Source organism: Struthio camelus, chromosome 4, assembly GCF_040807025.1.
Source record: "Struthio camelus isolate bStrCam1 chromosome 4, bStrCam1.hap1, whole genome shotgun sequence".
Classification (NCBI taxonomy): Eukaryota; Metazoa; Chordata; class Aves; order Struthioniformes; family Struthionidae; genus Struthio; species Struthio camelus.
The window spans coordinates 77,462,264-77,478,825 of NC_090945.1; the positions used below are offsets into that span (position 1 = coordinate 77,462,264).

The window sequence follows — 16,562 nt, forward strand, 5'->3', positions numbered from 1 at the left end:
TGCAGAAGCTGCCAGGGTCTGGAGCGGATAGATATTCCTAGTGGCTTCAAACTCAATAGTCTTTAATGCTAAGGAAGTTTTCCTGATTGAAGATACCGCTTAGGACATACGGCTAATGCCATTAGCCAGCTTTTTTATTTCAATCTGTTGGCTACCTCAGCTGGGGCAGAAAAGCTAAGAAGGGGCTTCTGCAAATCTTGCAGTGTATGGAAAAATGCTTCTGCTCTTGTGGAATTCAAAAGGTTGACAGCAGATGGGGCTTCTAGCATGTGTCCTGAAGCGTCTGGAAGTGGGCATTGGTAATGCAAATGGTAACAGTGCCGTGTATTAGAGCTCAACTCCTTTTGGTGGTGCTTAGCTAAATTGTTCCTGCTGGACACATCTGCATGCAGTTGTTTTTATGCATTTTTTTTTTTTCCCTCAAGGCAATAAAGTTATGAAGCCCTGGGAACTGGAAATATTTAAGTTTTTTTTTTCTGTAGCCTCTTCTCTTAAAATAAAGAGAAAATTCCTAAGAGATTGCATGAAAAAACTCTCTTGACTTAATAAAATATTATGATTTAAAAGGTAAGAAATTTCTGAATTACAGGTTTTTAGTCTGCTCAAATATAGCTTTTGGGTTCATGCATTAAAATATAGTCCTTAAATATATTTGTGCTACTCCGCAAATAAGAAAGCATATTCTCAATTTGGTTTAAATGATTCTAAAATTTAGTGCAGCCCCCCCTCCACTTAAAATAATTGTAAGAAGGCATTAATTTCATTAGTTTAACTAAGCACACAAAATAATAGATTTCCTCCCAACCGTATCAACACTGGTTCATGATAGAAACCACAAGATTTTTACGTACTGTTTATTGCATTTCTTGTGAGAGCAACTGAAAAAAAAAGAGGTAGTGCAAAAGAAAAGGCAGGAAGAAAAGGCACCAAACATTAGTTACAGAAACAGTAAGAGTGTGACAGTGAGAGAGGTTTGGAGCTGTCTGCTGGCAGGAAGAATCTTGGAATTGTAAGCAAAGAAATTGGGTTCAACTCTTAGATTTTTCTTGTGGTAGGGAAATTAAATGATTATATAGAAAAAGATTACGGGAAACTGCTTACATATTTGCTCTATAGTATGAGAAACAAGACGCAATAGGGAACTTTTGCTGATAAACATATGTTCATATATGTAGGAATGTAGGTATGTAGGAATAATGCACACGTACAGTCCACTGAGTTTTGCAGGTAAATTCAGTTTGCAGTTAACGTGGCATGCTTCTTCTACCTATGCTTGTGCAGTTTGCTGGAGGTTTCCAGAGGAAGCAAATAGAAACTACTGGCATCCCGCGTATTTATATAGTATAAATGGAGTAGGGAGAGTCACTGAATTCTATATTGATATTTTTCTAGTAAATGTGTGGTGTTACTTGCAGAATTTACAACTGTTTTGCTCTTAGACGTTTAGTCGGGATGAATTTGTTTGACTGGAACTTGATCCCTCTTGACTTAAAAGCATCACAGCAATCTTCTGCAATCTGTACATGAAAATTAGTCATAATTAAAGACATTGCCTGAAATCAGAAATGTAGAGGGTGGTCTTTCATTTTGAAATTGGTGACATTATTGCATCGTGTTGCATTATTGCATGGGGTATTTTTCTTGTTTGCTAGGCGTGATGGCCTGTCGCTTTTAGTCTAAGATTCCTAAAACCAATCATTTTAGAAGTATTTGTGAAGCTTTTGAAATCAGGATAATTCAGTTGCATTTCTTTGTATGTTCTATACAGCGACCTTTTAAATTTGTTTTACTTGCTATTGTTGCATATTTAATGCATATTTAAGATACTTCGAGAGCTTGTTTGTGACTAACGGGGGTTTTTTGAGAGAATTTTGTACATTGTGCATTCAATTCAGATAAGATTTCAGGTTTAATGAGTAAAATGCTTCTCGACAAGTTCAGAAGGAAACATCTGTGAGTAGTTACAGATTCCCACTGTCACTGACTATATCTGAGCACAAATGTAACACGTTTAAATTTGGACTAATTTTGAATCCATTGGTTTTGGTTGCTCAGTTTGAGACTTTGCTGCTCTTAGTTGTTTTGGATGAGTGTCAACGCTCAGCAGCATTCAACACGACCTACGGTGTCACAGATGGTTACGTAAAATGCCTGGCCAGGTTTGCAAATGTCAGTCACAATCTTTTTGTTCCGCAGTCTTGTTTTCCGTTATGTATAGATGCTACTACTTAACCTGGCTCACAGATATCCTTTGGAACTAAAAAGCTCTAAAGCATGTTGGTGCCCCAAGTGAAAGGGGATATTGTATACAGTTACAGTGGTGGGTCTTGTTTGTTCATATCTAACTAAATTTCACAGACAAGCTTTAAGACCAAGCATCCCTTCTGGAGATACATATTTAAAATGCAGGAAGAGGCCTGCTAGTCTTCTAACATGATAAATGAAGAGTCATTTTAAAATTATTAAGTGAATGCTAGCCAAGTCAAGTAAAAAGCTGATTCATTGCATCTGCCTGAGGGTATTTGTGCCTTTATAATGTATGAGCAGTTTTACTGTTTGGAATCAACCTTTGCTGTAAAGCTTTTCTTCTTGTTACTCACCTTCAGACATATTAACTTTGCCATGTTTTCACGGTATGAAAAATAAGCATGTGATAAGCATATGATGCACATTTAGCAAGCGGAATTCTATGCTTGTGTTGGTTTTATCTCTGCATTTATTATTTTATTTTCAACATAATTGGATAATGCAGGTTTCCCTTCAGCCGAGAGGCTGAAAAAAGGAGGAAACATCTCTCACTACTTCAATACTGAAGTATGGTTATGCTTATTCTGCAATGACAGCCAATTCTGCAGATAAAGGCACTGTAACCTTCCAAATAGTATAATCTCTTGATACTAGTGAAATGCTTCCTACACATGCGGTATCAGCTGAGAATTTTGATCCAAATTATGTGAGTTAAATAATCAAGCAGAAGTGGTATTCCTGACAGATTTACAAAACCAGCTTGTTTGTGAGAATAATTTGGACAACGGAGAAGTTGAACTCTGCAGGTCAAAATTCAGGTTTGTTTTCTATGATATCGGTTTAAAAGTCAAGAGACTCTTTAATAGTTGCATAGATACTCACTGCTGTCTGGGATACCCTGTTGTAAAAAGGTTACTGTTTTTACTATTTATCTGAAACAGTTAATTGCTATGTTTCTGTCCTTACTGTATTTCTGACTGCCGCTACACTATTTATTTTCTAGTTACATTCTTGTAGAGTAAAATATATTTTAAATTAAAGAACAGATGGTCATTAGTCATTCTCTAACAGTCATTTCTGCCTAAATCTGAGTTGGTCCTGTTGGTAAAGGCAGAGTAATTGTTTCTATCTAACGCTGAAGCAATTCTTAGATCCAGTTGTAAATTATTCTGGAACACTCGCTTTTCTCTTTGCAGTGGCACAAGCAGTCTGAATACAAAGTACCCTCTTTTCTTAGCGTGTTTGTTTGGTTATTGTACTTTAAATGTGGCTGTCTGTGCATTTAAGTGTATGTTATAAATTTGTGGATTTATACATGCTGACCTTTCATCCCGCAATGCCAAAGCAATTCATATGCTCTGTGTACTAAGGATTTTCTACACAAAAAACAGCGAGTCAAGTGGTGGGACGTTGCTGGTCTTAATGACTGGCCTCGAAATCCAGCATAGAATAATCTGGAACAGAAGTAGGTAAAATCATATCCCTTGGACGTAGCAGGAGAAGACTTACAAAGGCAAACATTATTATGAGAACTAGAACTTGTTCAGAATGGTGGAATAAGCCTTTCTTTCTCCAAAACTGGAAGAGACTGAATATTTTACATTCTTGAAAGGCAGTTTTCACAGCTCTCTGCCCAATTAACACCCTGCTCCTAAACATTTCTTCAGTTGTGTCTTGGAGGGAGGGGAGTTATCTTTGCATCTCTAGCCCTTTCCCCTGCACTTAAGGTTTTGCTTAGTTTGGGAGTTCCAAGGAGACCACCATAATGAGACTACATAAACACGCTGTATTTGTTCCCGTCATTAGGTCTATGCTTATCTTGAAAAGCAGTTTATGTGGCAAATGTGGATATCACTGTAAGATAATTCTTTTAAAAACAGTGAAAAAAAGTAAACCTTTTTGGCCAAGTTATGAGGCAAACAGAAGTCTCTTTATTTGCATATACGAGCAATTGTACAACCAGAGCAATCATTCACCTGCATACTATTGGGAAGCAGGGATCGCTTCTTGGCTCTTACCAACTTTATCAGTTTATTCCTTCATAAGTCATCATCATACATGACCTTTTCACTGTCATGAACACAGACCTTTCCACAGTATTGTGGAAAGTGTATTGTATATCCACTATGGAAAAACAAGAAAGAAATTGAGGGAGAGAATTCTCATTCACTTGTCAGTATATTTAATAAATTTAGTCAGCAGTGTAACTGTAAACATTAAAGTAACTTCTTTTTACATGAATTTGCTTTTGCTAATAGTATTAGGTAAAAAATATAAACAGAAATGAAATTCTTGCAAGCCTAATCTTTGCTCTTTGCAATGGGAAGCCAGTTAATTTACCCAAGCTACCTGTTTTCTGTTGATATTTCTATCCGTACCTACTCTCCAGTATGTATTTATTTTCAGTTCTGTTTTCACAAGGGATTTTAAAATTGTGTGGCATTTTAAAATCATATCCCACCAAACTTTGTTTATAATTATTTTCATGTTTCTTCTCTAAATGTAACCTGTGTATCTTACCTGCAATAACTGTTGATGCATACTGTCATAAGGACTAAATCTGCAAAGTGGTGAATGCATAACCACCTAATAATTTCTGTTACTGTTTGAGTTCAACCTGTTTTTATTTCCTTCATCATGCTATGTATGTACCAGTAACATACTTTTTTTTTTTTTTTTTTTAAACCTAGTGGTTGTCTGTGTGGTAAAGAATACTGGAGTTCTGTACAGCCAAAATACAGTTATAAGTAAAACTTCTAGTTTTTCATAGTTGTTGGTGAGATGAATTTCTTTTCTATTGGACAGAAAAATTGTTTTATGTTCCTCTCTCTCTGAATCCAATAGAGTAAGAAGGCGTGTCTCGTTCCAGTCAACATCAACATAGTGAATCCTTAAAACTTCAATGTAGTTGCATCCCACGCTGTACTCTCAAATCAGGGGAAATTTTGTGGAAGAAGTGCAACGTTTTCCCTGAGAATTTATTTTTTTGGACGCACCTTGATTTAGAACTAGTTTAGGTAACTCCAGATATTTGAAGAAGCTAGATACCTGCTAAAACTTTCTAGAGGACTGTTTGTTTTCAAACTTTGTCCCTCTCACAAAGAGGTTGAAATGGGGGGTAACCGTCTGTACAGCTTTTAACATGAAGGTTTAAGTCTCCGTAGACATTTGGTGACACATCTTAATCTTTCTGTTACAACAGTTTGACGTTTCAGCGATTAGGTTATATAAAGGGAGTAACCTAGCTCTACTATGCAAATTACATTTTATCGCCTTTCTTTCCATTTTTTCTGTATGGTTATATCTTTATTCTAGTCCTCTCACTATTTTAATTCAGAAATTCGTGTTTCAAAATAACTTGTACGTTAATTTCTAAGTTGACTGCAGAACTGACCTACTCATTTTCAGGCTGATACTCCCCTTTTGGATTTTTGATGCAGTTACGATCTCAGGACTGAGCTTTTAATGGAAGCTAACGTGAAAAATGGCACAACACTTTGTAACAGTAAAGGGAAATACAATAAAATACAGACACATGATTTTCTGCTCAAAAGTTGTTCTGTAACTATGGCACAAAGTGAAAATCAAACACAACGGTGATTGATTGCGTGTTGATTAACTTCAACAAGAATTTACAGCAATTAGTTCGATTTTTGCTCTAGGTTATTGCTTGAGTAATAAATCCTTTAGGATTTACTGAACAACCAAATGAAGATTTACATTACCATTTCTTTATATTTTTTTCTCCACTAGCAGTTTAATGACGAGTTCTTGTTCATCCGATGACATTGATCAGGAAGAAATTCAGCTTGCTTTGCAGGCTGCTAAAATTGCCACCAGAGAAAAGATCAGATCCAGATTTCATGGCAGCAATGATCTTATTCACCGGCTTTTTGTCTGTATCTCAGGTATGAGAGTGTCTTTTTGTTCTGAAAGTAAGCCTTATTCACCATTTTCTGTGACATGCATAAAGATATAGGGTAGTAGAGCGGACTGGAGATGACATAGCCGAAAGGCTGTGGTTTTGGGCCTAAGTTGCAGACTGGTCTAGCAAGGTCTGTTGTCTGACTGAGACCAACTTTCAGAGTCAAAGAATGCAGACATCTTAGATCTGCAGTGATGAAGAGTTTGACTACGCAACAGGCTCAATTTTGTAGCACTTCCTTTTTCTTGGTGGTGCTCTGTGTCTTAAAGGGAAGGAATTTGATTCAGTAGTTATGTATTGATATGAATGGAGTCTCTCTCCTTTATGCCAAAAGGAGAAGAGAAATATATGAATCAAATGGCAGGTAATATAAAGGCCAGAACATGATTTGGTATTATGATAATTTAGTTTAATTAAATGTGTAATTTCTGTCACTAGTGTAAACAAGTAATTCTCTCAGGAATAAATATGAGGCAATTACCAATAGCAATACACAAATTTAAATAACTGGGAGATGGTAATAGTCTAGTAATAGTTTCATCCTTTTTTTCAAACTCCTAGGTGTTGCTGACCAACTGCAGACAAACTATGCTAGTGATCTGAGAAGTATCTTAAAGACCTTATTTGAAGTTATGGCAACCAAACCTGAAACAGAAGACAAGGAGAAGCAAAAGAAAGGTGAAGAGATTTAAATAGTTTTTTTTTTTTTTCTCTAATAAATTTCTGTGGACAGCTGCATTTGGGTCTGTGAACTATGTGGCAAGAATTTCTTTAACGTTTTGTTAACTTTCTGACAGGGCTCACTGCACAGTCATTTGATCTAAGCTTAAGTCATGGAAATAGACTGTAAGCAGGATGAAGTCAGTAGAAGTACATGTATGTAGGAGTATGTCCTAAAGCAAATTTTGAAAAAGTTGAGGCCTTCAGAGTGCTTCTGCTCATTTCCATATCTATATGGATAATGGAACAGTGGTTCTAGCCGGTATGGTTATAGTATAATGTATGCCGAGTTTGGGCATTATGGTATTTAGGTTTTCCAGGTATTGTTTCACAATGGACACAGTTTAGTTTACCAAGATAAGTATGTTTTGAAGATGCTGAAATCTGGCTTGTTTTGTAAAAATGGCATATAAATTGGTGAGTGCTGAATTTGCCTTCAAAATAGAAAAATATCCACTTTTGAATTCTAGGTAATTAAGATAAAGGAACCAGAACTAGATTATGCCAATACAAGAAATTTTTTCCAAGTATTTTTTTTCTTCTATCACCGTTTTGTTTTTTTTTTTTTTTGAAGAGGAAAGTCTGCTAACTCATTTAAAAATAACCATGTCGTCCCAGCAAGACTGCAATTACCTTCATCCTTTGTTATTATTAGACCTCGTAGCATCTGAAGGCAATCAGAGCTCTCTTTCTTCTCCCTTTCCTCATGATCGAAAACTTTTCTTTTCCCTTTCTCCCTGTTTCATTTAAAAGCATTGAGGTTTTCTGTTTTCCTAGAGATTTTACCTGAAATGCTAACATAAAAATTGGTTAAATTTAGCAGAAAATCCTTCAACCAACTCAACTTTGCAGTGGATTAATGCACAACATACATTATGGTCCTCTATTACTTGTGGTTGAAACTTCCACACCCTTTTATGGTGGCAGGATTTTTTGCTGTGAAAAGGGGCTAGTTTTTCATTGTCAAGGAAAAAAAAGGGTTTAGACTGAATTGTTAACAAGAGGATCAAAGTGCTTCTACGTATTCAAATAAAAAAAAGAAGAAACTAAGAAACTTGAATTGGGGAAAAATTATCACTAGGAAATATGTGGCAGTCAACAGTAATTGATTGGAATAATTTCGAATGGATGAACTATCACCAACAAAAAAAAGTGTAGACAAAAGTAAGCATAACTAACATTAGTGAATGAAAGGCAGGGGCGTCTGGAATGAAGTTTCTCCTTGATTTATTTATTTGTGCACAACAAACCTTGTGGTTTGTTGTGCACAATTCACCTAGGGAATCTCTGGCTGTCCTCATAATCTATTTCTTTGTAAAGGATCCAAGTAAGGAACTGGGAAATAAAATATAGGATGCAGCTAAACTGCTTGGAGAGGGCTAGATGTCCTGTAATAGCATTGTCTTTCGTTTCTGCTGTCATTCCAGAAAAGAATAGAGGATACTTTTAAATTACTGTTTATGTCCAGGCAAAGAAAAAGCAAAAACTATAAGAAGGTACATACAGATCCTACTGTAATCTAATCCTAGAAATCCTAACGCGAACATTTTAAGTGCAAACGGGAAAAATAAAAATTCAAGTACTTTTTGGTTTGTTTTACAGTTAATCAGGGTTTAAGGAATGCGGCACTGGAAGACTGTGCTTTATGTCAAGAAAGTATATCATCTTCAGAACTTGCAGCAAAAGCCAGAGATGGGGATTTTGAAGGTACTTTGTTATTTCTGAGAATTAAAGTAGGACAAAACTGAGGTATAGAAAATAGTCATTAAAATACAAGAGAACTCATTTAAAGTATGACTGTGGAAAGTGACCGTAATATCTTTTTATAGTATGGTGTGTAGTATCGTAACTCAGGTGATAAAATGAGCATTTTTTTTAGAATTTTTTCTAACAGCCTCATGAAACTGTGGGATATAGAAATCATCAGTTCCAGTATGAATGCCTTTGTACCAGTGCAGAAATGTTCTGCATAGTGAAGGCTTTAATATAGCGTATGATGTTACGTATCACAGGTCTCAGATAGCTATGTAAGATGGAAAGCTGTAAGTAAGGTCTTCTCGGCCAAACCTAAGGAGAACTTTTATATCATTAGGTATGAATGGAAATCCAGTTTTTTCCCCAGAAAAATGTACCTTTTCATATTTTCTCCATTTTTATCTTCAAGGAAAATAGTCAAAATATTGCTGTTATTGTTTTCATTCTTCACCATCAATCAAGCCCATAGTACTTGAAAGTAAATTAGAAAAAAATAGTTGTAGGTGACTGTTCTAAGGGCGTGCAGTAGATGCTTGTATTACTTGAATCTCACTAATATATGATAAGAGTGAAAAAAAGAGCATGTGTAAGTCTCAAGGTTTAGGTCAGTATTCAGACATTGAGAGCTCAAGAGCTGTGTTTTGGGTTTGGGGTTTTCTTGTTCCTTTGTTTGTTTAAAGGAGCTGCAGTAGTGCTTAGCTTACGGACTGTAGTGCCAGTTTGGTACGTATTGTATGAACAGTGAATAAAAAGGCATCAGAGACCTTACAGTCAAAGAATAAGAAAAGAGGAAATAGATGTATGGGATACTACAGACAAGAAAGCAGTCAGCTTTGGTCTTCAAGACAAGGTGGTGGTTTCAGCACACCAGGAGCCCGATTATTGGACGGCTAATACCTCTGTAGTTAGGTGAGAAATGCAAAACAACCATAAACTGTGAAACTCTATCTAAAAAGTTCCCTAAAATTCAACTGTGTGGTAATTTCACTGTGCTTTAAAACCTTGTCCCACTGCTGTCTTTCCTTGTTTGGATATGTGCAGTGTCTATCCAGGTGCACCACTGTTCTTCCAGTGAGAGGTTTTGTAAACCAGGATGACTGAGATCTAGGGGATGAGCAGCTTACATCTCAACTTGTACGCAGAACAGACAAGAAATGTTGGCTTGTCATTTGTAGTAAAGATCAGAGATCATAGTTTAAAAAAAACCCTTAAATATTAGATTTTAGGGTAATGCTACATAATTATAAGTTATTTTATGTTTGCAGAAACCCTGAAGTTTGTTGCTAACCCTTCGTTTGAGAAGGTAAAGCAGGCTAAAGGACTTCAAATATAATCTATTCTACAACAGCAGGGCTAATTCATGTATAGTGCACTGTAGAAAGAATATCTTTTCTGAAGGCAGATGATTGTGAAGCAGATAAAGAATTACTCAGTAGTAATTTTAATTGATTTTCTTCTATTGTGCCATAATTCAGAATGTGACAGAAGGTGCAGTGAAGAACTGTTTCACATAAAGCAATTTTTTTTAGTAAAATACGTACCGTGTATAGGCTGTAGTGGAAAAGAACGCAAGAGATTATTCACTCCCTGCTATTTAGGTTTATATTCTTTTTTTTTTTGAATCGATGCCTGATGCTGTCAGTGAATTTGACTTAGAGCTTGAAAGCAAGTTATTCTCAACTGCAGGATGCTGAATAACCTTCTCACAGTGGATCTGCATTTTGTCATGGCACAGTCACTTCACTTCCGTGAAACGTTGCTTGGCTTTTATGGTTCCTCAGTCCTTCATAGTGTCTTCTGTGGGCACCAGGAAGTTTTGTGTTTGGAGAAGTGCAGCTTCTGGACTGGGGCATTATTTATTGAAGTAACAGGAACGACAGTCTGGGCACTTGGGAGATGATATGGCTGGATACCAGAATCAGCTTGGCTGCCATGGCACAATGCTTCCCATGCTCTCTGAGCAGGGCCAATTAGCCTATGCTCTTGCAGATATGCTGCTGTTCATACCCGTGCTTGCTCCCTGGGATGGCTTGGGCATGGCTGAATGAATCGCTTTGTAGACGTTCTGTGGGAGTCTTATCTGGCTTCTGTGGAAGTGGCTGCACTGTAAGTCCTTACTCTGAATGAACGGTACAGCTCCACTGGCTTTGTTCACCCCTTTCAGTCTGCTCTATTACTTAGCTTTCAGATTGCCTCATAGGCAGGAATTTTCTGTTGAAATGAGGCAAATATCACAAAAAGACAGGGTGTGGTGGGGAGTATGGAGATAGACTTCAGTTGGATGAACTCTGCCTCCCAAACATGAGACTTTTAAAAGATCTACAAAAAGGAAGATCTAAAGTAGTTTGATTTGTTAAATTTGCAGACACTGTAGAAGCAACCCTTCTATCTCCTCTCCTCCAGTATGTTCCTGACCCTTATCCCTTCAGGCACTGCTCACAAATTGTCATTGCTGGCAAAGCTGTGTAGACTTTTCTTTGACCAGGGCATGCAGTGATAGCTAATGGATACATGGTTTTGCTTTCCCAAAAGTACCCAGTACATGGCATTGACTTTCAGCAGTGTTCTGACCTCAGCAGCCGTGTGTGTTTTGCCTGTAGACTTCCCTAACTACCTCATTTTTCCAGGTCACTGTGGCTTTGGCCAAAACACTTAGCTTCAGTCTATGTCCTCATGTTGTGCAGAGGGTGTGGAAGCCACAGCTCCTGACTTTGTGCTGGATGATGTTTGAGTGCAGACGAAGGTGTCCTTTGCTGCCAGAACGTTTGTTCCCTGCCTCTTGCAGTGAGCCTGATGGATTTGTCCTCCAGGCCAAATCTGCACCGTGAGCCACCAACAGCAATACACTGCAGTTGTCACTGTAAATGGATTCAACACAAAGTCTGTTGACAGCATTGCACCAAAATTAGGTATATCTTTTCTTGTACGTCATGTCAACACTTCAGGTCGCTCTTAACGGTTTCAACCGAAAGTGAAAATAATTTAAAACAAATGAGCACATCAGTAGGACCTCCCTTCTGCCACCATGGCAGAACACAGACATGTATCAAATTAAAAAAGTCCAGTAAGCTACCTGCCAGGAAAGCTATTTCCGATTATCAGATAAATCCCTCTTACCAAAAGTATCAAATGTTTAAGACTGCATCCAGTCAATGCTAATAAAAAGGTAAGGCCAGCAACCTAAACGAATAATGGAACAGTTTTAAGATTCAACGAAGATTCCAGCCTCTACGCAGATTATGAAGATGAATCACTTGTTTTTGCAGATTTCTCATTCTTACCCTGTACAAAACCCACCAGCTGGTCTGGGTCATAAAACAAATATGAACGTTTATTATGAGCCAACTGACATTGGCAAGGGTATAAGAGTTAAAACCTGTGACCTTCTGAAGGTTGAAATACAATAAACTACAGATTAGTTGGCATTGCAAAAAAAAAAAAAAAAAAAAAAAAAAAGCATTTTCCAAAATACAGATGAGTCCATGTATATATATTTAGTTTTGATTTTCTAATGTTCTAGGTTTTCTTTTTTTTTTTTCTAGGAAGCAAATGTATTTATACTGTAGTGAATATATAAAGCAGTACATTTTTATATAGAGAGAATATGTAAAGCAAATACATGTGTATTGTCCTAGAGTAGAAGATGAATTTATACAACATTCCCTAAACTGGGTTTTAAATATAATAAAATTTCATGCTCTGGTTATATGACGGAGAAGACGAGTAGTGACAAAGCTCTATATAGAAACTGAAAAAAAACTGTAGTGGCAGTAGCTCAGAGACAAAGCAGGTTGGGCTCTTTGCTTATAGATGAGAGCCCACATGGTGCTTGCTGTGCATTGCAGCAACAGCGTAAAGGGCTGGTGTCCCTGCATCTTTGCTGGTGCTGCCTTTCTCCCTGTGTGAGGGGTGAGCTACCAGCCAGCACACCCTGTGGCGTGGCGTGCGGGGAGAAGTTTTATCAGGCAGTTTCCAAGCTCAAGCTTGGGGCAAGCTGTTGTTGGGTAATAAGCAGACCAAGAGGTTTGTATATGACTAGGAGTGGGCAGCGTGGTAGCACACAGATTAAAGCAAACCTTTGCATTTGAAAATTTTTAGAAAATTATTGCTCAGTTAACACAGTGGGAGTGTATCCCTGCTGGGACAGAGCTGTATCATTCCTAGTGACTGCAGTACATATTACAGCTGTTAAAAAAAATACAGATTGGGGAAGTAGAAGTTTGATGTCTTAAGCCATTTATGTGTCTGTGATATTGTTTCCTATCCCAACATAAATCTTTCTTTGTATATGCCTGCAGTTTCCCATAAATACATAGAAACTTTTAAATTTTTGTTTCTACAAAGATTTTTATTTTTTAATTTATTTATTAATCTTTAATTCTAATCAAGCATAAGTCCCTGGTTACCACATTTGGAGGCATTAGGATTGTCCTTGTTAGCCTGATGGTTTTAATAGTTAACGTTGCACGACCAATCTGAGTTTTGACCATACAAGGTAGGGTTTTAGGGCAATTTATCACCCAGGAAGATTCATCTGTTGGTATTGAGGGAGGCTGAATATTTCTCATGTGTCAATGTCATGAAGTTACAGGGAGGCTAAGAGAAGGTGAGTTATGTTAGTTATGTTTCTGGTCTTAGAACACACATGGGATTTGAAAATGGGAAAATTTTCTTGAGAAAAAAGGAAAGTGTTATGAAGCTGTTTGTGCTCCATAAAAATGTAATTGCTGTAGCATCTCAGGTCTTTCTGTAACCGTATATTCTTTTCCATTCCCTTACCCTCTGACATTCATACAGAACTGCCCTGCTTATATACCTGCTTATATACCTAGTTATAACTCCAACCATAATAGATTTGCTGTGCCTGCCAGTACAAATAACTGTTTGTGCCAAACGGTGCTAGCATGTTTGCTGCTTAACAGCATGTTATTTCTCCTTGATCCCACTCCATCTCATAACATTCCAGCCCACCCACTTTTGTCAAGTCACAACTCCTTGCTGCTCTCTAACCAACAGCACTAGCACAATTCAGCAATTTATGATCCCAAGGCTCAAGCTCTTGTTCTTTCTGCCAGAGGGAGTTGCAAGGTCAAGAAAACCCTCCCATGCTCCTGTATGGGAATCTAATGGCTATGAGTCTAGAATTAGCTGTCAACCTTATCTGAATGCTTCAGTTTTTCTTTTGTCATTTACATGCCTATGGCTCTCTGTTATTTGTAATGACGAGGAGCGACACTTTCTAAATGAAAGAAGTTAACTCTTTGTGCAGTTCAGTGACCAAACATATTCTGTCCATATAACATTTTCATTTTTTCTTATTCAGCAGCTCTGCACGCATTGTGTGAGAGGAGAATTTACTACTGAGTTTTTCAAAATGAGACAATGTTTTATAATGAACTGAATTTATTTGATCATGCATATAAAACTGCTGCGTTTCCAAATGTACAGTTTTTAGGTAGCATTGCAATAATTTGGTCTGACTTAAGTTTAAAGAACTTGCACGAAGTCTCTTACCTTTTAAAAGACTGTCCCCCTCTATCTGCACACTATGAAACTTGGACTTCATTGCAGGAGGAAAAAACAAGCCCACAGGTACTTGTAAAGCACAGGTTCCTTTGGCTCTGCAGTGACTTAGCTGTTGAGATTTTGATTATGGTTGAATTTTTCTTTATCCTAAAAATACACATATCGAGTATTCTTCTGGCATGTATATGAAGATCTAGAGTACCACCTTGTTTTCTGAGTTTTAAAACCTAGGTCAAGAATGTGTCAGTAGAAAAATATTTGCAATCCAAGTGTGTGTTATTAGAATAAAGAATTTGAAAATCTCAAATTTGGAGGCTTCAGAATGTATTTTTATTTTGTTTGGTTTGAAGAGAAGTCAAGATGTTTGAAAATAGGAATAATAATTTAAAAAAAAGTTCATGGAGAAATCTAGAGGCAAATTGTTTTATAATTCTTGGTGACTGTTACCAGGAAAGACTCGCAGTCACTGTTATATGGAGGGTACAGAGTCAAGTCTCGGGTCCATCTGATTTAGAGTAAAGATTTGAACCTCATCCTAGTGGAAGTCAGTCTTTTCTATCAGAGTTGTTTCGTTTTTTGTAAATAATTACTTAGTTGAAAGAAGGAGTTGCTGGTTATGTACCTGCAGAGAAGGACATCATCATTCAAGACTGTGTTGGATCAGGCAGAGCAGAGCTTTGAACCAAATTCTGCAAAACTCTGTGCTGCGGTGAGAGCCTCCTAGATTTGCACAGAAATTCTGTCCTAAGACAGCTGTTTGACAAAGCTGTCTTTGAAGTTAATAAGACTCTGCCTCTGCTTTCTCCCTCACCCCCAAAATTTCATCAAATAATATTGTTTAAACAATAGAATATTTTATCGATAAATATCAAGCCAGCTGTAATCAACATCGACTACACTTCTTCACTGAGACCGCAGTAGTACAACAGCCTCCTAGGAATCTCGGGTAAAGTTTAGAGATTGCCCAGAATGACATGCAGAAAATTACGTGTCAGAAGAGACAAAAAGGTTCATTTTACAGTTGAAGTGAGGGGTAAAGTCATGTCATCTCAGTTCTCTACTTTCTGTACTGCAAATGGTAAGAATTTACCATGCTTCACAATTTATGCTTCCATCAAAAGAGCCGTAGCAAACTGATGTGACCTTTTTTGCTGTGAGGATAATGCACTTTGACTGCTGCAGTAGTGTAAGTTCAACATGCTGCTGTAGGAACAGCCCTCTTAAGGTTAGTTTGGTAAAGTGTAATCAGGGTAATACATTAAGTGCTCTGAAATCTAATATACCTTGATCCAGGAGGAGCTTACAGTTTGAGTGCTGCATTAATAATATTTGATAAAAACAAAAGATACAGAAAGGTTGCTTTCTCTGAATTGTCTGGCCATGATGCAAACAGTCAGAAGCTTAGGATTTAGCAGCTGTTCTACAGGCCGTCACGGTGTGCATGCTTTCCAGTTTGTTTTCTTCTGGAGTACAGATTTGCTAAATTAGGCCTTCTTTTAGAGCTCTAACGAATTTATGGTTTTTTTTTTTTTTTTTTCCTCAGCCCACCCAGTCCGTTGTGTCTCAGCACCACCGAATGTACTTACTCTTTCTGGAGAAGGGTTCAGTGTTATTTCAGAGCTGTGTGCCTCAAAGTGTCAAGGAGGTTGGGTTTGTTGTACAGGATACTCTCATATGAGACCGGGTTCAGTTTTTAATTCTGGTCTTTTTGCCTTCAGAGTTGCTGTTGCCAAATGTTCAGCCCTGCACTTCACCCAGCAGGAACTGTTCTAATTAAAGAATGTACTGGCATTGTCTTGTAATGTTGTCTGAATCAACACTGTTGATGGATCCAGGTCCAGGCTCCGCAGCTCAGGCACTTTTCTCCTTGTGTTCGGTGACACAGAGATGTTATCCTTGCTTTGGTCAGATTAGGTAGGACTGCAGCAGCTCTACTGCACATATTTAAGCAAAATGAATTTCACATGTGCTTTTGGACAGTGTTTCCAACTTGTATGATTTTAATTGTGATTAGGGTTTTTTCCTTAAAGCTCCAGCTTCTTGGATTTTTGTGACAATTTTAAGCTTTCGTAAAGCAGAATGAACAACTTTAGGTAATGAGGTTGCAGAGACGGAAAAAGGTGAACTCTAAAAGCTGCGGCACAGACAGCACAACTCAACTCAAAGGCCATAGAATTTCATGATTTCTGAGCAAGAATATGATGCAAGATTTTTGAACAGTAAAATTTAGCAATACTGTTTTTCTTTTCTTTTTTTTAAATCTGTCTTCTTTGATCTTCGCAATACTTGATCTTGAGCCTTTAAAAAATTCTTCCTTTCTCTAGGCTTATGTTTCTTTTTCATTTAAATACTTGTTTCTCTTCCTTTTCCTGCCTCTTTCCTGTACATG

The 16,562-nt window shown here is 37.3% G+C and overlaps 1 protein-coding gene across 6 annotated transcripts in view; it reads left to right on the forward strand.

Moving 5' to 3' along the window:
- ZFYVE28 (zinc finger FYVE-type containing 28) overlaps nucleotides 1-16,562 on the forward strand; it is a 170,685-nt gene that overhangs the window by 146,853 nt on the left and 7,270 nt on the right. For 2 of the 6 annotated variants that reach the window (XM_068943548.1, XM_068943545.1), the window contains 3 exons: nucleotides 6,004-6,155; nucleotides 6,734-6,850; nucleotides 8,495-8,599. In XM_068943548.1, coding sequence (XP_068799649.1) covers nucleotides 6,004-6,155; nucleotides 6,734-6,850; nucleotides 8,495-8,599 — 374 coding nt within the window. Of the gene's footprint in view, nucleotides 1-6,000; nucleotides 6,156-6,733; nucleotides 6,851-8,494; nucleotides 8,600-16,562 lie in introns of all 6 variants that reach the window. The other 4 variants (XM_068943546.1, XM_068943550.1, XM_068943547.1 and 1 more) reach the window with 2 other exon arrangements.